This window comes from Aotus nancymaae, unplaced genomic scaffold (assembly GCF_030222135.1).
Source record: "Aotus nancymaae isolate 86718 unplaced genomic scaffold, 86718_ANA_hifiasm-v0.15.2.pri h1tg000040l, whole genome shotgun sequence".
In the NCBI taxonomy this organism is placed as follows: Eukaryota; Metazoa; Chordata; class Mammalia; order Primates; family Aotidae; genus Aotus; species Aotus nancymaae.
In genome coordinates, this window is record NW_026988454.1 from 56,752,237 (window position 1) to 56,779,018 (window position 26,782).

Consider the following 26,782-nt stretch of genomic DNA (forward strand, 5'->3'; position numbering starts at 1 on the left):
TCATTGCTTGCTAAATTGACTTTTCCTGTTTATCATCATCAGAAAATTTACAAATAAATGTTTTTTATTATTTGGCTTTCAATCTGTTACATGATGATATAGCTATTTCATATATGTATACATATATATATACACACACACACATATATATACATATATATGTCAGTATACAAAGTACAATAATGTTTTCTTAATGCACTTATCGTACTTTGTATATTGATTTACTGAAAAGTATTTTTATAAGTAGACTGCGATTATATCTAGGAATTATAACCAAGGAAATATATACAAAATCTTGTTTATCTTCCTTCGTAGATATTTGGGCAATAGGTTGTATATTTGCTGAATTGTTGACTTCAGAACCTATTTTTCACTGTCGTCAGGAAGATATAAAAACAAGCAATCCCTTCCATCACGATCAACTGGATCGGATATTTAGTGTCATGGGATTTCCTGCAGGTAATTTATTTTCCTTTTTAAAGTCATACTTTGAGTCATATTTCAAAATCATTTCTTCTCAAAAGCATATTTTAATGTATAGTTTTAAACTAAAATAATTAGATTTTAAATTAACACATTTTTTTAAAATATTTAATTTTTTTTGTAAGACAAAGACTGGGAAGATATTAGAAAGATGCCAGAATATCCCACACTTCAAAAAGACTTTAGAAGAACAACGTAAGTAATTCCACATTGTCTTACTCTTTTTGTGCTGCTATAAAAAATACCTTAGACTGGGTAATTTATAAACAACAAGAATTTGTTTTTTCCCAGTTCTTAAGGCTGGGAAGTCCAAGATCAAGGCATGGCATGTTTGGTATCTCATGAGGGTTGTTTTCTGCTTCTAAGGTGGCTTTTTGTTGCTGTTTCATCATGTGGTGTAAGGTAGAAGGGCAAAAAGGGGCAGATGCTGTGTGAGCCTCTTTTACAAGGCAATAATCCCACTCATGAAAGCAAAGCCCTCAGTTTTGGAAGGACTCATCTTCTAATACTGTTAAATTGGGAATTAAGTTTCAACATGAATTTTGGAGGGGACATAAACATTAAAACCATAGTGCACATTTGTTATAGGTAATAATTTCAATGGGAATATTTAAATTAATCTTTTCAAAAAACAGATATAGATTATTATTTAAACTAGAAACTGAGATTTTAGTATATTAATTATGCCTGTGATTTAAAGAAGATACTCCAGATACTGTTAACATATATATAGTTCAGGTTGAGGCTGCAGTATGAAAAACTTAAGAATTTAAGGATCAATATGTAGTTTATATCTGTTATGTTTTAGAATGAATAGAGGTCTCAATTCAAGGCCACAGCTGTGATTTCATCTTTATCTGAGTAATGGCTGGTGACTGACAGGCTGGACTAGGAAACCTGGAAGGCTGGCAGAAGGAAGAACACATGCCTGGAATATGAGTAAAACAGACTGATGAAGGCATTTACTTTGAGCAAAAATGAGATTAAGGGTGATGGCCGGTGAGGAGTTCGTTACAAATAGGCACCCCTGCCGAAAATGGTGGAGGAGGTTCTCTATGGGCAACTTGCCAGGAAAATTTCAGGAGAGGATGGCTTATAGAAACAAAAGCAGACATCATAAAGAGAAGTAGAGAATGGAATTGATCATTTCTGGCCCCTTGTTCTCACAATCCTTGGTGGGGTTCTTTGCCTCTATCCATTTCTTAAGGATAGTGCTGATATCAGTGCTCTATCCTGGGTTCTCTTCTCACTCTAGAGATTTTCCTAGTCAGACTCCATGATTTTGATGGCCACAATTTACCATCAATTATGTGGATAACTCCCAATATGTATCTTACTCAGTTCACTTTTCCAAGTTTCAAAATCATTTATCTAATTGCCTTGTGGAATCCCAACCTGAACGTTCTATAAATTCTTTAAACATCCAAAACCAAACTAGTTATTTTCATTTAACATTTTATTGTACCCTTGCCAACAAGGTACAACCCATCAGGGTGGTGCCAGCAAGGGTACAATAAAATGGACATTCTGGCCAGGCACAGGGGCTCCCTCACACCTGTAATCCCCACACTTTGAGAGGCTGAGGTGGGAGGATCTCTTGATCCCAGGAGTTTGATACCAGCCTGGGCAACATAGTTAGATCCTATCTGTATTTTTATTTTAAAAAAATTACTACTCATATGCTACTGGTGAGGATGAGTACTTCTCAAACTTCATTGTACCTATGAATCACCTGGAGACCTTGTTAAAAATGTAGATTCTGAGTCAGAATCAGGGGTAAGGACTAAGAATCTTCATTTCTATTATAGGTTCTCAGGTGATGCTCAGATTGCTAGTAAGGGCTACATTTGTATGGCGAGATTCTAGAGCACCTAAAAAAGGAAAATGTGCATGCCCTTTGACCTGATAATTCCTGGAATTTATCCTGTGGAAGTAATCAGAGTGACCACAAATAGCTGAGTACTTTTTATATACCAGGGTGGTGCTAAACCCTTTACCTACATTTTTTCATATAATCTTCATAGCAAATCTATAGGGTAGGTATAATTACAATGTCCACTTTTCACATTCAGAACCTAAGGCTTTCATAGAGGTTAACTAACTTGCACAAGATCACACAATTTGTAAATGACTGAGTCAGTGTCTAGTAGGGGTCTGCGTCTCACCTGCTAGAGTATCAGCTCCCTGCCACGCACATCAGATTTAGCTGCAAGGACTTTTATGCCATAGCTCTTAGAAACAAGTAATACCCGTACCAGTAGGAGATAGGCAGCCACTCAAAATAGTAAATTTGAAGAGTATTTGACAGGGCAAAATGTTTATGGAACAATATTAAATAGAAAGCTAAGACAATTTTTATCGTAGGATTCCAATTTTATGAAAAAAAGCAAAATAATCTATGTTTATACCATATATGTATAGGTGCGCACACACACACACACAACACCAAAGGGACATTATAAAAATTTTGTCAGTGGTTTCTTGTCACTGAGTGGCTTGTGAGTGATTTTAATTTTCTTCCTTATACTTTCTGTATTCTGCAATTCTTTTTATTATGAAACATATGTTACCTATTTTTAGACCTTTTAATTTGAAATATTTCATATGTAGGAAAGAATATATAATGAAAAAATACATAGTGTATTTAGAATTATAAAACGAATAACCTTTTGTTCACCTCTGGACCTAAGAATTAGAACATTACTAAGATTACTGAAGTACCCGTATCCCCACCTCCCTAGCCACATTCCTCCCAGAGGGTAGAGTCTGAGTGTTCTGCATTTGGGTTTGTCATCCCACAATTTTTATGATAGTTCTAGTTCACGTGTATGTATCTCTAAAAATTACTCTTCAGTTTATTGTCCTTCAACTTTTTATAAATGGTAACATAGTATGTATTTTCTTCTGCAACTTGCTTTTTCTCATCACTCAACCTTATATATTCATTTTTACTGTTACGGAACATTCCATTCTGTGAGTATATAAAAATGTACCCGGCTGGGCGTGGTGGCTAACACCTATAATCCCAGCACTTTGGGAGGCCGAGGCAGATGGATCACGAGGTCAAGAGATCGAGACCATCCTGGTCAACATGGTGAAACCCCGTCTCTACTAAAAATACAAAAATTAGCTGGGCATGGTGGTGCGTGCCTGTAGTCCCAGCTACTCGGGAGGCTGAGGCAGGAGAATTGCTTGAACTCAGGAGGTGGAGGTTGCTGTGAGCCGAGATCGCGCCATTGCACTCCAGCCTGGGTAACGAGTGAAAATCCGTCTCAAAAAAAAAAAAAATGTACCCATTCTTCAGTTGATGGACATTTGAGTTATCTACATTTTTGTTTGTTTGTTAGTTTTTCTGCCATTACTAAAAGGCTGCTAAGTACATTCTTATCCATGTATCCTGATTTACATGTACAAAAGCATCTCTGAGGCTCAGGTATGTGCCTAGAAATGAAGTTGCTAGGTATAGGCTATACACATTTTCAGCACTAATGGTTAATGCATAACTGTTTTCCAAAGGCATTGTAACGATATAAACTCTCATGTTGTGTGTGACAGTTCCTATTGCTTCACACATTTGCTAATATTTGGCAGTGTATTCCTCCTTAATCAGAAACAACAATGGCTTAAACACATACCTTATAGAAAAACCCATCTTGAAGCTTATCATTAAAAAATAGCAATTGGATGAGTGTTCCTAGTGATGTGTGACTGTGCGTGTCCTTGCAGGTATGCCAACAGTAGCCTCATAAAGTACATGGAGAAACACAAGGTCAAGCCTGACAGCAAAGTGTTCCTCTTGGTAGGTGCTTCTCTCCCAGACTGAAATCTGATCCTTGGTGCAACTCTTGCCTTCTCCTATTTACTCAGCTATTCCTCCTCTTTAGAAACTAAAGAAATTGGTGGATGCTGGGGCAAAATTAAACATTTTTTTGTTATGATGTCACCCTTGACTTTCAGCGTTAACTTTTTAAATGATTTATCGGCAGAAAATGAACTTTAAAATGGCTTTAATGCTGATGATTTCTGCCAGTTTCACGTGAAAGTATGTAGTATGTATAATCTGCAGTGAGCTATACAAAATGTATTTTATATTAATCTTGTTACACAGTAATACAAAAGACAAGGTATTGACTTGTAAACAACCTTTTCGTGTGTTGTAAATTTCCTGTGTGTCACTCTAGCTTCAGAAACTCCTGACCATGGATCCAACCAAGAGAATTACCTCGGAGCAAGCTCTGCAGGATCCCTATTTTCAGGAGGACCCCTTGCCAACATTAGAGTATGTATCTCGTCTTTTCTGTGTCCTTTGCTCCAGGCCGAGGATGTCGCATGGTGGTTGAAAGCAAGGGAAGCACTTGCTACTGAAGTATTCAACTTTTTTAGCAATGCCACCTAAAGACTGAGAGAAAGCTTCCACATTTTGAAACAGGCAAAGCTGTAGAGAGGTATGAATGAAAACAAGTGTTTTAGGAATGACCATTTGCAGTTTTACAGATGAAAACTAAAGCTGAGACTAGTTAAGATCTTTATAGACCATTTGGCCGGATCAGAAATTCAGCCAAACCAGCAGGTAACTGAGAAGTTAATCTGTCTTCCAGAGCATGTCCACTGCGCTACAAAACCCCTGTACTTCATCCTTCTTACCCCCAAGTATATACTTTGTGTTTTCATCTACAAGAGGTGCAATTTTTCTTGTTAAAGCAAATACAAATTATTTTTGGTGCTAATGAAGTTAGTATAGAGAAACTTCTATGTCCAATATGTCAACTAGCTAGCAGCAGTCAAGATTTGAAATTGAAAGTAGCAATTATTATAAAACTTCATACAATTGATTGTTCTTTTCTTATTGCTTAAGTTGTGATAGGCGGCACATAGCAAACACCAGCCACAGACGAAGAGTAGGAAATAAGTGAAGAAAAACAAATTGGAATTTTAAATTAACAAGGTATTATAGATTTTAGATCATGATATATATTTTTTTCTTTTTAATGATTTTTAGTGTATTTGCTGGCTGCCAGATTCCTTACCCCAAACGAGAATTCCTTAATGAAGATGAACCTGAAGAAAAAGGTGACAAGGTATAAACTGCATGCTATACTTTCACTTCCAAAGAGCAAGGGAGGCAAAAAGATAGCTTAGGTATCACTCCATAATTCCTGTATATTTAACGACCTTTTCTAATATTTAATTAAATTTGTATGTATCTTTCTGTGGAAGTTTGGGGATTGTAAATGTGCCCTGAAGTTTGAGGTATGAGCAGCTCGCAGATAGCTGAGCTTCCCGGTGTGTGCCCCAGCCTGTTCCACTCCTGGAGTCCCCTGTCTTGCTCTTGATGTTTGTTTGCTGTCACTGCCACCCCTTTATGCAGGCTGACTTTTGCAAGCATCACTCTCTTCTTTCCTCTTAACTGGATATATTGGCTCACTTTCCAGACTGTTCTGCCTTTCCAGAATCATGATTGAAAAGATTTCTTATAGCTTTTTGTGAGCTATAAGAAGTGTATTTCTGATGTGCCTGTGGCCGTCTGTGACTGATTTGGAGGATCACTGTGCAATCTAAATGAACTTCAGGGCAAGAGCCCTGTTTGGGGCTTGGCGCCCTGCCCTTTGGGAACACCGTGCTCCCTGGCTGCTCCATTCTCCTGTCCTCCCAGTCACTCTAGTGTTGGACGTAGATTGCTCCCCCAGGTTGGTCAGCAGCCTCATGTACATATCAAATAATTAAAGAAAGTTTTTGTTAATTTGGTTTCATACCAAGCTTGCTTCTTTCCCCTTAAAAGAATCAGCAACAGCAGCAGAACCAGCATCAGCAGCCCACAGCCCCTCCACAGCAGGCAGCAGCCCCTCCACAGGCGCCCCCACCCCAGCAGAACAGCACCCAGACCAACGGGACCGCTGGTGGGGCCGGGGCCGGGGTCGGGGGCACTGGAACAGGGTTACAGCACAGCCAGGACTCCGGCCTGAACCAGGTGCCTCCGAACAAGAAGCCACGGCTAGGGCCTTCAGGCGCAAACTCAGGCGGGCCTGTGATGCCCTCGGATTATCAGGTACTCCCTGAATGTCTAATGTTCATATACTTTATGAAGTGGGAATAGATGTATACTAGATCCTGTTAGAGTTAGGGAACACTTAACTGTTACATTTGACTGTGCCACCTGTACAATCCTATTTCTAGGGCATTCTTTGAAAAGGAAGATTTTCATCATATTTCATGTAATTGTAAGATATCTTATATTCTGCCTTATGTATCCTGAAACCCTTAGGAGAGGAAGGTAGGGAGGGCAGCGCCCCCCTCCTTAAAGAAAACTTCATCGTTTTACCCTTACATCTGCCTTAGCAGTTTTGGTGTATTAGAAAAAGATACATAGATAAGCAATTGAAAAGAGGAGGCGAATGGTTGCTTACTATGGACAAAATTAATTGCATTCTTCAGAAAGATATTCTCTTCCTGGGAGAAGATAGCTACATAAATGAAGAAGAGAAGGGGGCTAAGACTGAGGCTTCTCTGAAATAACTGTTAAGTCTCATAGAAAATACTTAATGTTATTCAGATAAAAAGAGAACACCAATTGCAGTACTAATTCCGGAAATTAAAGGAACTAAGTTTAAGGATTGGTATTTGGAGAGAAAGGTAAAAATACCCATTGTGATAACTGTAGGAAATCTTGAAAAATAAAATTCTTTTCAAGGTAGTAACAAGTTAAGAAAACATCCAAGAAGAAGGGAAAACTTAAATTTTTTTTTTTTAAGTTTAGAACCACAGTCCCTCAGGGAACTCTTGGAGATGAGTACTTAGGATAGAGTTAATAGAAAACAAAACCTCTGGCAAGGGAGCCATAAACTCACTGATAAGGAACTGCAATAAAGAGAAACGTTAACAAGAAAGACATAACAAATAACTGCCTAAACTGCCTTTACATTTTGAATAGCTCCACAAACTAATGTGTTGCCACACAGCTACTTCTCTGAAAAACTTCTCTTCTGAAGATCCCTGCAAGCAGAATAATACATATTACTTCCTCTTGGTTCCAATTAAACAAATTGAGGCTTCAGTTTGATCTACTGAAAACAGCTTGCTATCTGGGTAGTAGCACCAGCATATTTGAATTTTGTTATAAAATCTGTTCCCCCACCCTGTTATCTGAGCAACAAATGCTTCCTATATACTGGTTCATCTTTATGTCTCTGATTAAATCATATTAACCTGTCTTAAAAAAAAATTTACCTAAACACTTGTTAGAGTTGGTAAGGCAGACTTTATTCGAGGCAGGGCCATGGCAGTGCGTAAAGACACCTCTGCAACAGGGGCTGGCAGCTGGGGAGGAAGACTGGACTCAATTCCGACTCCCACAATGACAAGTGGAGATGTAGAGCCAAAGAGCAGGGTGGGGGTCAGTGGGTGGAAAGTTACCAAGAGGAAACATCCAGGATAAAGGGTTTCTGGCTAAACTGACTGCATAGCATTAGGCCGAAGGCAGGCCTGGGTGATAAGGGTGGGGATTTTCGCCAAGCCAACTTAGCAAGATTCTTGCTCTAACAGGATTCTCCAAGGACAGAGGAAAGCTCAAGTTCAGGCCTAGTCAAGCAGAAGACTCATGGCACGCAGCTCCCTCCAGCACGACCCTGTAAAACTTCCCTCCAGCCCCAAACTTCCCTCCAGCCCCTCCCTCTTTGCAGACAGCCCCTCCTCTGCTGTGCTGCTGGGTGCAACAACGTTTCCACGCCTTCTGTAACAAACCTGCCTTTCTTTACCCATAACTTTCTTGGTAAAAACCTTGACTGTCCGAGAGGAGCCAGACTGCAGTTTTTGTCAAAGGAAAAGAGTCTCTGTCACCCAATTACAGTCAATTATAGACAGATTACTGTATTTCTTTTTTTTTCAAATTAAAAAATTCTTTGAAATGCTTTTCTATGTCCATATTGTTCTGTTTACTTGAAAATAAACCTTTCGTAGCTGAGTCCTGGTGTCTGTGGAAAAAAATAATAAACCTTCCAACATATCTATTAAATGAATAGATATCTCAGCTATTTAATTGAAAATTGAAGAGACTGACAGGAGGGGCAGCCGGATGTCCCATTACACAGAACTTGCAACTCATACACCATCTAGGGGCCAAGGGAAAAACTTCCTCTTCACCCTCTGAAGGTTTGCTGAAAAATCAACTCACAAAAGCCAGGTTAATTGGAGAAAATGTCATGGGTGTGACTAGCTAGGGCCAGTGTCTCAGGCAGTCAAGGCTTTTACCAACACAGTTATGGGTAAAGAAAGGCAGATTTATTACAGAAGATATGAAAACATGTTGTTGCAACAGGCAGCACAGCAGCGAAGGGGCTGTCTGCAAAGAGCAGGGGCTGGAAGGAAGTTTTACAGGGTCCTGTGGGAGGGAGCTCCCTGCCAAATGAGGTCATTGTGCCCACCAGTTGTTTGTGACTTGCAGTGTCTCAGAACGATTGTTCATTGTTTTTCCCCACCTGGAGCCCCTTCCTCCTTGTTGCCTACTTATCAGGACAGAAAGACATACAAGTTTGTTACCAGTGGGCTGAGTGAGGTCCCCAAATTCTGGTGGGACCTCGATCCCACCCTGTGTCCAGGCTCTTAACACCATCAGGAGAAGGAATTAAAGGATGAGTCAGAAAATAGCAAAAGTACAGAGATTTATTGCAAAGGGAAAAGTACACACTCAAGAAAGGAGAGTGCAGGTATACTCGAGAGAGTCTGGCCAGGCTCACACCTGTAATCCCAACACTTTGGGAGGCCAAGGTGGGCAGCTCACCAGAGGTCAGGAGTTTGAGACCAGCCTGGCTAACATGGCGAAACCTCATCTCTACTTAAAATATAAAAATTAGCCAGGCATGGTTGTGCATGGCTGTAATCCCAGCTACCTGGGAGGCTGAGGAAGGAGAATTCCTTGAACCCAGGAGGCAGAGGTTGCAGTAAATTGAGATTGCGCCACTGCACTCCAGCCTGGGTGACAGAGTGAGACTCCATCTCAAAAAAAAAAACAAAAACAAAAACAGTCATGCAGTCTGGTGTAGGTTTCTATCTTTATGGGTTTCTTTAACCAAAGGGTAGAATATTCTTGAAAATTCCTGGAAAAAGGTGGAGATTTCTTAGAACTGTGGTGCTCCTCATTTTTATGCCAAATATGGGTGTTCTTGGAACTGTCATGGCACTGGTGAGTGTGTGATTTAGTAAGTTAATGAGCATATAATGATGTCCTAGGTTTTTAAGCAGAAATTCAAAGTGTGTTTCCGGTAGTTTTTTTTTTTTTTTTTTTTTTTTTTTTTTGAGACAGTCTCACTCCATAACCCAGGCTGGAGTGCAGTGACACAATCTTGGCTCACTACAACCTCCACCTCCTGAGTTCAAGTGATTCTCATGCCTCAGCCTCCCGAGTAGCTGGGATTACAGGCATGCAACACCATTCATGGCTAAATTGTGTGTGTGTGTGTGTGTGTGTGTGTGTATTTATATATATTGTAGTAAAGACAGGGTTTTGCCCTGTTGGTCAGGCTGGTCTCAAATTCCTGAACTCAAGTGATCCGCCCGTTTCAGTCTCCTGAAGTGTTGGGATTACAGGCGTGAGCCACTGCACCACCTAGAAATTGTCCATTTTTATGCTTAAGTTCAACAAAGTGTGGACAGCCATGTAGAAATATGATTAGACAGAAGGGGTATGATCTGATGCTAATAGACTGACTGGGAAACCCAGTACGGCCTGTCTAGATTCCTGTTGGCCTCTCTGAGCACACATTCCTGCCTCTGGGTGTGGGGCAGGACCCTCTCTGGAACAGGAGTCTCATGACCTATAGTCTGACAAAGCATGCCAGATCATTTCCTTATGGCCAGTTTTTACACGGAAAGGTCGGGGAAAAGTTAGAGTAATATTTTTAGGTTTCACAGCTGGCATTGGGGAAGAGCGGTTCTGGTTCTATGACCTGCCTTAGGGAAAGGGAATTCTGTGGCTGCCCTTGGGGAGAATGGGACTGTTAGACAAGAGGGCACGAAATGCTCAGAGAAAAACTTTTGCTCCTGAGGCTTTCATTTTGGGGTATTAGTTCCATTAGTAGAGTTTCAATGCTTTTGAGCTGCTTCATCGATGTATTGTAAGCAAGTACAGTTAGCATTTTGAAAAGCATGACGTTGGCTTATTTCCTGTCAAAACAAACCCCTTGTCATTAAAAAAGCTATGTCAGAGCACATTAGATTCTTACATGTTTACATTATATTTTATGGCAAAATTGCCACAAATAACTTATAAGTTGAAAGAACATTTTTCATAATAAACTTCAAAACGAAATGTGCAATTAAAATTTGGAATTTTTAAAGGCTTCTGTAACCAACATATCTAGTCAGTTGTATAACTTAGGAAGGAGCAAAACTGAGTGTTTTTTTTTTTGAAATGAAGTCTCACTTTGTTACCCAGGCTGATCTTCTGTAACCAACATATCTAGTCAGTTGTGTAACTTAGGAAGGAGCAAAACTGAGTTGTTTTTTTTAAACAAAGTCTCACTCTGTTACCCAGGCTGGAGTGCCTAAATTTCTCCCAAAGTTAGCTTAGCCCATGCCCAGCAATGACCAAGAACAGTTTGGAGGTTAAAGGCAAGATAGAATTGGTTGGTTAGATCAGATCTCTTTCACTGTCATAATTTTCTCGCTGTTATAATTTTTGCTAAGGAAGTTTCAAAAGTTTTTCCTTAGATACTAAGAAAATGAAGGTTTTGTAGCAGGAGCGGCTGTGGGAAATGGATCTCTCGGACACCGAATACAGGAGGAAGGAATTTATTCAGCTGGGAGCAAGGTGGCATAGTTGCCTAACAGCCAAGCTCATTTAACAAAGGGAGGTTCAGCCTTTATATAGGCTTATACTTCAGATGTTACACATGGAAGAATCTTAGGTTCGTAGTTTTAGGACTCACATGTGAAAAGGTTTTGGTTTACAGTTTCAGGAATCACATATGAAAGGGTTCTGGTTTACAGTTTTAGGACTCACATGTGAAAAGGTTTCTGGTTTGATCTTGTTTTAAGTAAAAATGGTGCCTTCTGGAGAGTTTCCCCAAGGCCTAGCCTGTCACCTATAGGAAGGTAAAACCAGAGGCGCCAGTCAGTCAACCTTTTCTTCTATTGAAATGCAGCATGATAGTCAAAGGGTTAGCTGATCTGAGAAGCCTGGGTCTCCCTCTTCAGTTTCATTTAGTGTAGTAAAAAGGAATTGAAATGTATTTTTTGTCTTCTCTTGAGGACAATCATATGTGAAAATTGCTTTATTCTCAATGTTATCTGAAGTTTATAAAACCAACATGTTGCTGCCATGCCCCACCTGACCTAGCCTTACTTTGCTTGTAGGTAGAATTCCTGATGCCCCTAGCTTTTACCTCTGGAAACCTGTTGCTCTAAAATAGTGATTTCTGAATCACAGTTTTGTTATTTATAATGAGAAAAATAACAGCCTGTCAATGTACATTATGAATACTACTGATTTCAGTATGCCAAATTGATTATTATTGTTTGCACATCCCAGTTGTGCAAAGGATTAACTTACACCCCAGAATTGGAATAAAGAGAAATGGGCCCCTGAAATCTCCCTTCTTGCTTTTTTTCCAGGGTAGCTTATCTCCCACAGAAATCCAGCCAGACTTCGTGCCTGCCAGAATGTATGGTTACAGTGGTGACAGGCTGTGATTTCAAATAAGCAAAATGTGTTAACAAATTAAGTTAGCTGTCAGCTATGTGGGTCTGAACCAGGAACCTAATGATGAAAATGGCTAATATCTCTATCCTACTGTGATTAGCATCTTGAGTCATCCTCTTCCTCCATCAGTAATTCCCTTTTCCTATTTCCTTCTCCTAGCACTCCAGTTCTCGCCTGAATTACCAAAGCAGCGTTCAGGGATCCTCTCAGTCCCAGAGCACACTTGGCTACTCTTCCTCGTCTCAGCAGAGCTCACAGTACCACCCATCTCACCAGGCCCACCGGTACTGACCAGCTCTCCTTGGGCCAGGCCAGCCCAGCCCAGAGCACAGACTCCAGCAATATGTCTGCATTGAAAAGAACCAAAAAAATGCAAACTATGATGCCATTTAAAACTCACACACTCGGGAGGAAAACCTTATATACTGAGCATTTTGCAGGACTGATATCTCTTCTTTATTGACTTAAAGAAGATTCTTGTGAAGTTTCCCAGCACCCCTTCCCTGCATGTATTCCATTGTGACTTCTCTGATAAAGCGTCTGATCTAATCCCAGCACTTCTGTAACCTTCAGCATTGTTTTTTGAAGGATTTCCTGGTGCACCTTTCTCATGCTGTAGCAATCACTATGGTTTATCTTTTCAAAGCTCTTTTAATAGGATTTTAATGTTTTAGAAACAGGATTCCAGTGGTGTATAGTTTTATACTTCATGAACTGATTTAGCAACACAGGTAAAAATGCACCTTTTCAAGCACTACGTTTTCACAGACAATAACTGTTTTGCTCATGGAAGTCTTAAACAGAAACTGTTACTGTCCCAAAGTACTTTACTATTATTAGGTTTTTATTTATCTAGTTTCAGGGAAGGTCTAATAAAAAGACAAGTAGTGGGACAGAGGGAACCTACAACCAAAAACTGCCTAGATCTTTGCAGTTACTATGCTTCATGCTGTGAAGAACTGAAGGATGCGGTAATTTTTATATAATCATTCATATGGAACTGAGTTCCCAGCATCATCTTATTCTGAATAGCATTCAGTAATTAAGAATTAGAATTTTAACCTTCAAGTAGCTAAGTCTACCTTAAAAAGGGTTTCAAGAGCTTTGATGAAATATAGTCTCTGATGGCCCACACCAAATCAACTGAACTAGGATTTCTTTAAGGAGTAATTTTGATCAAAAGATGTGTTACTTCCCTTTGAAGGAAAAGCTTTTAGTGTGTATTGTACATAAAGTTGGCCTCTCTAAAGAACCGCTGGTTTCTTCACATCTGGGTCTGCGTGAGTAACTTTTTTACGTAATCAAGGGTACTCAAGTAGAAGCCTGCAAATTAATCTGCTTTTAAAATGAAGAGCAGTGTTCTCCATTCATATTTGCATTAGACAGAGTGACTATTTTTAAAGCATGTTAAAAATTTAGGTTTTATTCATGTTTAAAGTATGTATTATGTATGCATAATTTTGCTGTTGTTAGTGAAACTTAATTCTATCAAGAATCTTTTCATTGCACTGAATGATTTCTTTTGCCCCTAGGAGAAAACTTAATAATTGTGCCTAAAAACTATGGGCAGATAGTATAAGACTATACTAGACAAAGTGAATATTTGCATTTCCATTATCTATGAATTAGTGGCGGAGTTCTTTCTTAGCTGCTTTAAGGAGCCCCTCACTCCCCAGAGTCGAAAGGAAATGTAAAGACTTAGAGCTCCCATTGTAATGTAAGGGGCAAAAAAACTGTGTTCTTCTGAATGCTACTAGCAGCACCAGCCTTGTTTTTAAGTGTTTTCTTGAGCTAGAAGAAATAGCTGATTGTTGTATATGCAAATTACATGCATTTTTAAAAACTATTCTTTGTGAACTTATCTACCTGGTTATGATACTCTGGGTCCATACACAAGTAAAATAAGATTAGACAGAAGCCAGTATACATTTTGCACTATTGATGTGATACTGTAGCCAGTCAGGACCTTACTGATCTCAGCATAATAATGCTCACTAATAATAATAAAATCTGCATAGTGACACTCATCAAGACTGAAGATGAAGCAGGTTACATGCTCCATTGGAAGGAGTTTCTGACGGTCTCCTGCTGTTTTACCCCTTCCATTTTTTAAAATAAGAAATTAGCAGCCCTCTGCATAATGTAGCTGCCTATATGCAGTTTTATCTTGTGCCCTACAGCCTCACTGTCCAGTGCTGTTGGTCATCAGATGCTCACTGCACCCTCACCGTGTGCCCAGTGCCCTGTTGGATAGAGAACACAGAGGACAGGGCATACTTCTTGTCCTTAAGGAGCTTGTGATTTGTTCTGTGACAGTAAGCCCTCCTGGGATGTCTGTGCCATGTTACTGACTTATAAGTGAAACCGTCTTATAATATGAAGGTCTTTTTGTTTACTTCTAAACCCACTTGGGTAGTTAATATCCCCAAATCTGTTCTGTAAATAATATTATAGAAGGGTTTCTATGTCAGTCTACCTTAGAGAAAGCCAGTGATTAAATATCACAGAAGGCATCCATGCATCTTTGAAATGTTCACAGCAGAATTTTAATAGCAATTGGGTGGTCCTTGTAGGCAGAACATACTCTACTAAGTGGTTGTAGGAAATTGCAAGGAAAATAGCAGCTCTGTTTCTGCTCTCAAGGGAGATTACCTTTAATAAAAGAAGACAAACCCAGATAGACACGTAAATCAAAATACTGTGCCCCTGAATACTTTATAAGCAGCTTCGTTAAATAGTTCTTATGCTTGTTTATACATTCACAGGACAACCCTGCTTTCCTTGTATATAATGACTTTTACTGGCAGAACTAAAATATAAACAGTAAGCGGATTTCGTCATTTGCTCCCAGTATACGATATCCTGCGGGACATAGCCAGAACTCTCCATTCCACACGTGACTGGGTTCCTGTCCCTGCACTTGTACTGGCTCTTTTCTCCTCTTTCCTTGCCTCAGGGTTAGTGCTACCCATTGATTCCCTTTATTCTTAGAAATAATTTCAGATCATTTTCTTTAAAGAGAAACAAAGCCTTTTTTTTTTTTTTTTTGAGATGGAGTCTCATTCTGTTGCCCAGGCTGGAGTGCAGTGGCATGATCTCAGCTCACTGCAACCTCTGCCTTCTGGGTTCAAGCGATTCTCCTGCCTCAGCCTCCTGAGTAGCTTGGGACTACTGGCGTGCGCCACCATGCCCAGTTAATTTTTCTATTTTTAGTGGAGATGAGGTTTTACCATATTTGTCAGGCTGGTCTTGAACTCCTGACCTCATGATCCCCCTGCCTTGGCCTCCCAAAGTGCTGGGATTACAGGCCACTGTGCCCAGCCAGCAACAAGGCCTTTTTAACACATGTAAGAGCCCTCAAGCCAGACCTCTAAGGAGACCTGTGAAGCTTTTTGAGGGCAGAGTTTACCATTGTGGTCCCAAATGACTGCATTTCTCTTTGAAATTTATTAGATACTATTATGTCCCCCAAGGGTACAAGAGGGGCATCCCTCAGCCTATGGGAACACCCAAAACCGGAAGGGTTATTGACAGGAAGGAATGAATCCAAGTGAAGGCTTTCTGGTCTCCATATTATTACAAACCAGTTTCAGAGTTAGCTTTCTGGTGAGGTGTGTGTTTGTGAAAAGGAATTCAAGTGTTTCAGGACAGATGAGCTCAAGATAAGGTAGCTTTGGCAGCCGGGCTGATACAGTGAGGCTGAAACAATCCTTGTGATGAAGTAGATCATGCAGTGACATACAAAGACCAAGGATTATGTATATTTTTGTATCTGTGTGGTTTTGAAACTTTAGTACTTAGAATTTTTGGCCTTCTGCACTACTCTTTTGCTCTTACAAACATAATGTACTCTTAAGAATGGAAAGGGATGACATTTACCTATGTGTGCTGCCTCATTCCTGGTGAAGCAACTGCTACTTGTTTTCTATACCTCTGAAATGATGCTGTTTTCTCTGGAGAATAAGACATGCAGCTTGATCTGCTTTTGAGCAAATTTATGCAGCAGAAACTATACAATGAAGGAGGAATTCTATGGAAATTACAAATCCAAAACACTATGGTGATGTCTTCCTAGGGAGTAGAGGAAGGCAGTGAAATGGCAGTTAGACTAACAGAGGCTTGACGGATTCAAGTACAAGTAATATTTTATATAAAACCTAGCAGTTTAGGTCCCCATAATCCTTAAGAATAGTCACAAATATAAGAAAGTTCATTGTTTTAGGATTTTTTAAAAATGTGTTGTACCTAAGGCCATACTTACTCTTCTATGCTATCACTGCAAAGGGGTGATATGTATGTATTATATGAAAAAAACCCTTAATGCACTGTTATCTCCTAAATATTTAGTAAATTAATACTATTTAATTTTTTTAAAGATTTGTCTGTGTAGACACTAAAAGTATTACACAAAATCCGGACTGAAGGTGTCCTTTTTAACAACAATTTAAAGTACTTTTTATATATGTTATGTAGTATATCCTTTCTAAACTGCCTAGTTTGTATATTCCTATAATTCCTATTTGTGAAGTGTACCTGTTCTTGTCTCTTTTTTCAGTCATTTTCTGCACGCATCCCCCTTTGTATGATTATAGAGATGACTGTAGCTTTTCGTGCTCCACTGCGAGGTTTGTGCTCAGAGCTGCTGCGCCCCAGCAAGGCCTGCTCCGTGGGGTGCAGGAGGAGCTGCTGCTTTGGAGCGAGGGTTTCCTGCTTTTGAGTTGTCCTGACTTCCTTCTTGAAATGACTGTTAAAACTAAAATAAATTACATTGCATTTATTTTATATTCTTGGTTGAAATAAAATTTAATTGACTTTGCTTCTGTATGGATTTTTTAAGTGTAAAAAACTCTTATAATAAGATTTAGTGGCTCATGCGTGTAATTCCAGCACTTTGGGAGGCTGAGGTGGGAGGATTACTTGAGGCCAGGAGTTTGAGACCTGACTGGGCAACACAGTGAGATCCCATCTAGTGTTAAAATTTTATCTGTGTGCCTAGAAGCTTTTATAATTATACTTGTCTTGCAGAGATACGAAGTCTTTCTGTCAGTTCCAATAGGTTATTTTGTTTAGGATGCTATTGTGTCATAATACTGCAAAGCAAGCAAGGCTTACAAATACCTCATAAGTAAAATTGCAGGTTTTTATACACCTTTAGAAGAAACATCTTTTTAAAAAAATGTAAATTAGAATTATTTTTAGAAAAAGACTAATAAGCATTTTGTGGATGGGTTAGATTGGGAGTTTCTTGTTTTATAAGAGCACTCTGGTACCTGGCTGCTCCTTCTGTAATTTGTTTGATTAACCTTCTATGGTTGTTATTGCAATACTCAAAGGCATCACAGAGTGAATTGAACAATGTTTAAGTGGCATGAATACAAGAGCTTTCATTTCTATTTAAAATAATCACTGCATACATCCCACTTGGCTGCTTCTCTTTTTGACACTGATTTTATACTCAGTGCTGTGCTATTTGTAGGATAGATCTTCTCCTGGAAAAGTGTTCTTTGGCCTCTGCTGCCTTTCTCACCCGCCATCTGGGTAAGAGAAAGCAGACGACTGGGCAAACCCTTTACCACTCCTGGGAGAACTTACCACTCCTGGAAAGGTCATGTCCATCACTTTAGTAGACTGTAAATTCTTATGCACAGGGCCTGGGTTTTATTCCCCTTTCACCCAGCAGCTGTCATGATGCTCAACACAGAGCAGGTGCTAATAAGATGCTTAATATGGTAAGTCATGGCATCACTTGTACACTTGCATAGAATTCCTGGTTGCATAGAATTCCTGGATCATATAATGTTTGTATATGGATAAGAATGAACATAATTTTGTTCTGTGAATAATAAGAATACCGGGAACAGGCATCACTACTATCTTTTTTTTTTTTTTGCGAACAGACGGGGGTCTGTGTTGTCCAGCTAGAGAGTGCTGTGGCTCTTCACAGGTGTGATCATAACACTCTGTGGCCTCAAACTCCTGGCCTCACTGGATCCTCCTGCCTTAGCCTCCTAGGCACAGGCCACCATGCCCTGGCTTAATTTTTTTCTTTTTTTTAGACAGGGTCTTTTGCTCTGTCACCCAGGATGGAGTACAGTGGCCTGATCATAGGTCACGGCAGCTTCCACCTTCCAGGCTCAAGTGATCCTCTCACCTCAGCCTCCCTAGTAGCTGGGACCCAGGCACATGCCACCACACCTGGTTAATTTATTTTTAAAATTTTTTTTATAGAGACAGGGTCTTCCTATGCTGCCTAGGCTGGTCTCAAACTCTAGGGCTCAAGCAATCCTCCCACCTCAGCCTCCCAAACTACTGGGATGCAGGTGTGAACCACTGCACCTGGCCTGGTTTGCTTTCTTAAAATAGGTTTATTTCTGTGTTTGGCTGCAGAGTCATAATAAAAATCACCCTAAAGGGACAAACTATTCAAATTCCATTTGAATAAAAGAAGGCCAGGTGTGGCGACGCATGCCATTTGTAATCCCAACACTTTGGAAAGCCAAGGTGGGAAGATCACTTGAGCCCAGGATTTTGAGCCCAGCCTGGGCAACATTGTGAGATCCTATCTCTACAAAAAATTTTAAAAAATTAGCCAGGCATGGTGGCATATACCTATAGTCCCAGCTACTTGGGAGGCTAAGGTGAGAGAGTCACTTGAGCCTGGGAGGTTGAGGCCACAGTAAGCTGTAATTGCATTACCGTACGTCCACCCACTTTGGGTGACAAAATGAGGCCCTGTCTCAAAAAAAAAAAAAAAAAAAGTCATACTTGTCAATCTTCTTTAGAAGCCATCTTCTTTTCGTTGTTGTTTTTTTAGACAGAGTCTCGCTTTGTGGCCTAGGCTGGAGTGCAGTGACACAATCTCGGCTCACTGCAACCTCTGCCTCCTGGATTCAAGCAATTCTCCAGCCTCAGCCTCCTGAGTAGCTGGGACTACAGGCATGCACCACCAAGCCCAGCTAATTTTCTATATTTTAGTAGAGACGGGATGTCACCATGTTGTCCCCAGGGTGGTCTGCAACTCCTGAGCTCAGGCAGTCCGCCCACCTCAGCCTCCCAAAGTGCTAGGATTATGGGTGTGAGCCACCGCACCCAGCCAGAAGTCATTTTTCCTTTAGTTGCTGAGAGGTAGGCATTTTAAAGCCTTGCATAGCATCATTTTATCTAGTAGGCTGTAGGAAACCAGCGTAGACAAGCAACATACAAACCTAAAAGGATTTTGTTTATCTAAATGAGAGAATACAGTATTGGGGAAAGAAATGAAAATGTTGACTTAAAACATCAAAATGTATCTCTTCAGTACGTTCTTTGCTGCACAAGCTTCTGCTGAGTTCTCACAACGATGCTGCAATGGACTGAACATTTGCGTTTTCTCCAAATTCACATGGCCCTGAACAGGTAGGATTGGTGCCCTTATAAGAAGAGACTCCAGGGAGCTTGTTTCCTCTCCCCTCTTCCCTCGGGGATACAACAAAAAGGCGAACATCTTCAAGCCAGGAAGAGAGCCCTCACCAGAAGAGGATTCTGCCAGACCAAATATTGGAAGTTTCCAGCCTCTAGAACTGTGAGAAAATAAGTTTCTGTTGTTTAAGCCACCCAGTCTATAGTATTCTGTCATGGCAGCCCGAGCTGATGTGGATGCTCATCTTACCTTTTTTTTTTTTTTTGAGATAGTTTCATTCTTGTTGCCCAGGCTGGAATGCAATGGTGCAATCTTGGCTCATGACAACCTCCACCTCCCAGGTTCAAGCAATCCTCCTGCCTCAGCTGGGATTACAGGCATGTGCTACCACACCCGGCTAATTTTGTATTTTTAGTAGAGATGGGGTTTCTCCATGTTGATGAGGCTGGTCTTGAACTACCAACCTCAGGTGATCCACCCACCTTGGCCTCCCAAAGTGCTGGGATTACAGGCGTGAGCCACCACGTCCAGCTGTCTTACCTTTTAGCCCGCAAAACCAGTTATCCTTCTGATATGGTTTAGCTCTGTGCCCCCACCCAAATCTCATGTTGAATTGTAATCCCCAGTATTAAGGGAGGGACCTGGTGGGCGGTGATTAGATCATGAGACAGATTTCTCCCTTGCCGTTCTCGGATAGTGAGTTCTCGCGAGATCTGGTTGTTGAAAAGTGTGTAGCACTTCCGCCTTCCCTCTCTCCCTCCTGCTCCAGCCATATAGGGCAAGCTTCCTTCCCCTTCCCCTTCTGCCGTTACTGTTTCATGAGGCTTCTTCAGAAACAAGCTGTACAGCCTGCAAAACCATGAGCCGATTAAACCACTTTTCTTTGTAAATTACTGAGTCTCAGGTATGTCTTTATAGCAGTGTAAGAATGGAGTAATACACCTTACTTGGTCTCTGACTTCTCTCCCTCCTCTGTAGAGATCAGTTGTCCCTGAACTGGTAAGACAGTCCTTACCTTCTGTTTCCTGTCTTTTCCAGCACCTTTTTTGCTGAGTTAGTTTTAACTGAATTCTAAACCCTTCTTTCGTACCAATCTGGCATGAATTCAAGGGGCCTCCAAGAGTCTCCTGCCCAAAGATTATCTTCACATTTGAACACGTGCATGCATCTCCACACACCTAGAGACTATTATTCTGTCTTCCTAAAAATTATTAATGTTCTTGGGAAGAACAACTGTAAATGTGTCCCTATCACTCCCTGTACAGATTGTCATTCCATAAATACCTACTGTGAACCAGGTTCTATGCTGGATAATTGGAGATGCCAACAAGCCAGTGTGTGTAAGACATTCCCAGCCCTGTAATTAGAGTTGAAGACGGGCAAAAACCTAAGGCAGGTCACAGACAAGACAGTGTGATAAGTACTAAACGAGGGCATGGAGGAGTGGGACGGCTGCCTGGGGGTCACGGCTTGTGTCAAAGACAGATGTTTGACAGAATGAACCGGAGGGGAAGGACTCCAGGCAAAGAAAGAAGCATGAACAAGTGAGGTGTATGTGAAAACAGCAAGAACTTGAGAATGGGGAGTGTGTGTGTGTGTGTGTGTGTGTGTGTGTGTCTGGACGGGGAAGAGAAGAAAAGCTGGAGATGAATCTGGAGAGACCACATGAATTTCAAATTTGCGTCTTAGGAAGATCTCCTTCATGGTGGTGAGGAGGATGGGCTGAATAGGTCCAACTCACAGCCTATCAGAAGGCAGACGAGACTAGGCAGATAAGCTTCAAACATTTCAGACTTGTACCTTCCTCCAGCCTCGTCCTCCATATTTATTCTCTTACATGAATTCGCTGGTCCTGGGAAAATCCTCTTTTGAAAGATCTGGGCCCATAGGCTGGGTACAGTGGCTCACACCTGCAATCCCAGTGCTTCGCGGGGCCAAGGCGGGAGGATTGCTTGAGGCCAGAGCTCTAGACTGCGGTGAGCTATGATTGCGCCACTGCACTTCAGCCTGGGTAACAGAGTGAGATTCTGTCTCTAATAAATAAATGAATTAATTGAAGTTCTGAGTCCTCAAGCAAATACTATCCTATACTGAGCTTTCCTCTTTGGTTGCAAGATTAACCCAAATTAGTTGAAACCTGTAGGCCTTAAGCTATAAATAAGATGCTGCCAGATTTTATTGAATTCAGGTGCAGATTCCATGTTTGGGTTGTAAACAGAGGATTAAATTTTTCTTTTTTCTTTATTGACACATTTTATAAGCAGTAAAATATACAGATCTTAAGTGTACAGTTCAAGGAATTTTGATGAATGTGTACATTTATATAACCAAAACCCAAATCAAGAAGTAGAAACTTTTCATTACTACCTCCTCAAATTCCTTCATTTTCTTTTCTAGTTAATACCTCCTCACCCACAGAAGCAACCACTGTTTCGATGTCTACCTTCGTATTTTAATTTTGCCTTTTTAGAATTTCATACAAATGGAATTATACAGTTTGTATTCTTTTTGTCTAGATTCTTTTGTATAAAATAATGTTTTTAACAGTCATCTATGTTGAGTATATTGGTGATTTGTTTCTTTTTATTGCTGGATAATATTCCATTACATAAATATACCACAATTCGTTTAGTCATTTATCTGTTACTGGACATTTGGGTTGTTTCCAGTTTGGGGCTATTACGAATAAAGCTGCTGTGAACATTTTTGTATAAGGTTTGTGGACAGATGTTTCCATTTCTCTTGGGTATACTTAGAATTGTTGAGTTATAGGATAAGTGTATATTTCATCTTTAAAAACATTTCTAGCATTTTCCAATATTATTATTGTATCATTTGATTACAAGCAATGCATAAGAATTTCAATTGTTTTACATTTTTAATAACATTTAATATTGTCAAATTTTTAATTTTAGCAATTCAAATGGATTTGTAATGGTACGTCATTATGGCTTTATTTTGCATTTCCCAACTAATGAGTTTGAGCACTTTTCCATGTGCTTTTTGGCCATTTGTAATATCTTTTTTTCTGTAGTGTCTCTTTAAGACTTTTTCTACTTTTAAGTAGTGTTATTATTGATTTGTAAGCAATCTTTATATGTTTTGAATATAAGTCCTATGTCAGATGCATGCATCACAGTGTTTTTATTGTTTTAATGTCAATAATTAGGAAATTTTAATTTTGATGAGGTAGAATTCATCCCTTTTTTCTGTGTGTGTGTATTCCGAGAAACCCTTGACTGTCATATGAAGATATCTTTACTTTGTTCTAGATTTATGGTTTTAGCATTTATGGTTAGGTCTCAGATCCATTTTGAAATAATTTTTGTGTAATGTGAGGTATAGGTCAGGGATCATTTTTTTCATATGAATACGCAGTCATCTAGCTACAATTTGATAAAAAGACATTACTTTCTGCATTTTTGCATTACTATAAAGGAATATGAGACTCGGTAATTTATAAAGAAAGGAGGTTTAATCAGCTCATGGTTCTGCAGGCCGTACAAGCATGGCACCAACATCTGTTGGGCTTCTGGTGAGGGCCTCAGGGAGCTTACAATCATGGCAGAAAGCAAAGTGGGAGTAGGCACATTACATGGTGAGAGTAGGAGCAAGAAAGAGAAAGGAGGGAGATCCTAGGCTTTTAAACAACCAAGTCTCGCATGAACTCACTTGTCACCATGGGGATGGTGCTAAACCATTCATGCAGGATTGGTCCTCATAATCCAGTCTCCCCCCACGAGGTCCCACCTCCAACATTGGAAATCACATTTCAACATGAGATTTGGAGGGGACAAATATCCAAACTATGTCATTTTGCCTCATTGAATTGCATCTGTGTCTTTGTTGAAAAATCAATTGACTATGTGAGTCTATTTGTGGACTCCTCATTCTGTTCCATTAAACTGTTGTCTATCCTAAGCCACTATTATTATTATTGAGACAAGTTATTGCTCTGTTGCCCTGGCTAGAGTGCAGTGGCGTGATCACAGCTCACTGCAGCCTCAACCTCCCAGGCTCAAGCGGTCCTCTCACCTCAGCCTCCCAAGTAGCTGGACTATAGTCATGTGCCACCACACCCAGCTAATTTTATTTTATTTTTTATAGAGATGAAGTCTTGCCATGTTCCTCAGCTTGATTTGAAACTCCTGAGCTCAAGTGATCCTTCTGCCTTGGCCTCTCGAACTGTTGGGATTACAACCGTGAGCCACCACATCTGGCCTCACTATTTTAAGTATTGGAATTTTAAAATAAGTCTTAAAACAAGGTACGGTAAACCTTACAACTTTGTTCTTATTTTCAGGATTATTTTGGTTACTCTAGATTCTACACATTTCTATAAACATTTTAAAATCAGCTTGTCAATTTCTACAGCTAAAATCGGCTATGTTTTGATTGGAATTTCCTTGAATCTATAAATTGACTTGGAGAGAACTGGTATCTTAATAATTTGAGTTTCCTGGTCCATAAACATGATGTATCTCTCCATTTATTTAGATCTTCATTGTTTCTCAGCAATGTTTTGCAAATTTCAGTATACAGGTCTGCAGATCTTTTGTTAAATTTGTTCCTAGATATTGATGCTACTAGAAATGGCACATTTAAAATTTCATTTTCTACTTATTTGTTGCCAGTAAGTAGAAATACAATCATTTCTTGCATTTTGCCTCTACAGCCTGCAACCTTGCTAAATTCACTGTTCTAGAAGTATTTGTGTGTGTGTGAGGAAGGATTCCTTTAGTTTTCTACATACACAAACATGTCTGTGAAAAAAGACACCTGTACTTCTCCCTTTCCAGTGTGTATAACTTTTATTTCGTTGGTTTTTGTTGTTGTTGTTGTTGTTGTTTGCCTAAATGCATGGACTAGTACTCCTATTACAGTATCAGAAGAATTGGTGTGAGCGAATACCTTGTAATGTTCTGAATCTTGGAGGGAAAGTGTTTCCTATTTCACAATTAGATACAGTGTTAGATAAAAGTTTTTCATAGATGCCCTTTATTGAATAAGTTTTTTCCTATTCCTATTTTGATAAGAGGTTTAATCATGAACCGATGCTGACTTTTGTTAAATGTCTTCTTTTTTTTTTTGAGACAGAGTTTTGCTCTTGTTGCCCAGGCTGGAATGCAATGTCATGATCTCGACTCACTGCAACCTCCACCTCCTGAGTTCAAGCGATTCTTCTGCCTCAGCCTTCTGAGTAGCTGGGACTACAGGCATGCGCCACCACGCCCGGTTAATTTTGTATTTTTAGTAGAGACGGGCTTTCTCCATGTTGGTCAGCTGGTCTTGAACTCCTGATCTCAGGTGATTCCCCCCAACCTTGGCCTCTGAAAGTGCTGAGATTACAGGTGTGAGCCACACGCCTGGCCTATTAAATGTCTTTTCTACATATGAGATGATCATGACTTTTTTCTCCTTTATGTTGTTAATGAAGCGAATCACATTGATTTTTGAATGCTAAAAGAGCCTTGCATTCGTTCCTGGGATAAACACAGAGGATAAGGCAATGGTAAGGTGGAGACAGATTGTAATGATGAGGCCACAAGGCAAGGAATGCCTTCATCTACATTGTAATATAAATATTTCTCATAAGATATACAATTAGAGCCAGGCGCGGTGGCTCACGCCTGTAATCCCAGCACTTTGGGAGGCTGAGGCGGGCGGATCACAAGGTCAGGGGTTCAAGACCAGCCTGACCAATCATGGTGAAACCCTGTCTCTAATAAAAATACAAAAATTAGCCAGGGGTGGTGGTGCATGCCTGTAATTCCAGCTACTCAAGAGGCTGAGACAGAAGAATTGTTTGAGCCCAGGAGGCAGAGGTTGCAGTGAGCTGAGATCGCGCCATTGCACTTCAGTTTGGGCAACAAGAGCGAGACTCCATCTCAAAAAAAAAAAAAGATAAATGATTAGATATGAAATTACCAGCTGAAAGGCAATGAACACCTTTAATAATGATAACATTTATGGAGCTAACATTTATTGAGCACTTCCAATACACACTTTATATATATTACTTCATTTCATTCTCACAACAAGTGTATGAAGTAGACACTATTATTGCCCCATTTCTTAAAAATTTAATCTAATCAATTATTTTTGGTGTTTAGAGACAGGGTTCTTGCTATTGCCCAGGTTGTCGCCATTTTAAAAAATTTAAATTAATTATTATGATTATTTTTTAGAGATGGGGGTCTTGCCCCTGTCACCCAGGCAGAAGTGCAGTGGTATGATCACAGTTCACTGCAACCTCGAATTCCTGGGCTCATGTCATCCTTTTATCTCAGTCTCCCAAGTAGCTAGGACTGTAGTCGTGTGCCACTATGCCTGGCTAATTTTTAAAAATTTTGTAGAAAAGTACTCACTTTGTTGTCCAGGGTGGTCTTCAACTGTGGACTCAAGTGATCCTCCTGCCACGGCCTCCCAAACTGTTGGGATTACAAGCATGAGTCACTGTGCCCAACCTGTCCCCATTTTTAACAAATTAAAAAACATAACTGAGACAGAGAGGTTAAGTAACTTGTAAAAGTCACACAGCTGAAAGCATCAGAGCCAGCCTCCTAACCATTTCTACCAGCGGCTCACAAAGTGTTCTCCCTGGACCAGCAGCATCAGTATCACCTGGGAACTTTTTAGATACAGATTCTCAGGTACCACTGTAAACCACTGAATCTGGAACTCTGGGGGTAGGACTCTGCAATCTGCTTTAATGAGCCTTCAGGTGATTCTGATGCATGCTGGAGTTTAAGAACCACTGACTAATGTGTATTCTTCTCACACATTCTCCCAAATTACTTTCCAAAACAGCTGTACTAATTACACCCCCACTAACAGTGTGAGTGCCCATATCCTTTGGCCTTACCAAAACTCACTGCGAGCAATCTTTAAATTATGAACCAATCTGACTGGCAAAAAGTAGTCTTGTGCTTTTAAAAAAAATATTTTGGTCCTCCTTCTAATGAGGGAGTCAGCTTATGTCCTTTCTCCTGCCTCTACTTGGACCTCCTTCACTGTCTAGTCTCTGGCTCCATTGAGGATTCTCAGTTCTAACACTTCTGACCTTGACAGGAAACTGGGTGCTTGAGCACTAAATTAATCTTAGTCTTTGGGAGTAGGGAGAAGCAAATAGGTTATCTTACATAAATACAAAAATCTTATTTTGTTTGCTGAGCATAAAGTACATCTTGTTTAGTTCAACTTTTGTT

At 40.1% G+C, this 26,782-nt stretch overlaps 1 protein-coding gene across 3 annotated transcripts in view; it reads left to right on the plus strand.

Annotated features, from left to right (window-relative positions):
- CDK19 (cyclin dependent kinase 19) overlaps positions 1 to 16,991 on the plus strand; it is a 195,448-nt gene extending 178,457 nt beyond the window's left edge. For 2 of the 3 annotated variants that reach the window (XM_064360776.1, XM_064360777.1), the window contains 7 exons: positions 316 to 459; positions 609 to 678; positions 4,210 to 4,282; positions 4,665 to 4,762; positions 5,483 to 5,561; positions 6,263 to 6,529; positions 12,335 to 16,991. In XM_064360776.1, coding sequence (XP_064216846.1) covers positions 316 to 459; positions 609 to 678; positions 4,210 to 4,282; positions 4,665 to 4,762; positions 5,483 to 5,561; positions 6,263 to 6,529; positions 12,335 to 12,466 — 863 coding nt within the window. In that variant the 3' untranslated portion in view covers positions 12,467 to 16,991. The remainder of the gene's footprint in view (positions 1 to 315; positions 460 to 608; positions 679 to 4,209; positions 4,283 to 4,664; positions 4,763 to 5,482; positions 5,562 to 6,262; positions 6,530 to 12,334) is intronic. The other variant, XM_064360778.1, reaches the window with a different exon arrangement.
- Positions 16,992 to 26,782: the final 9,791 nt, after the last annotated feature.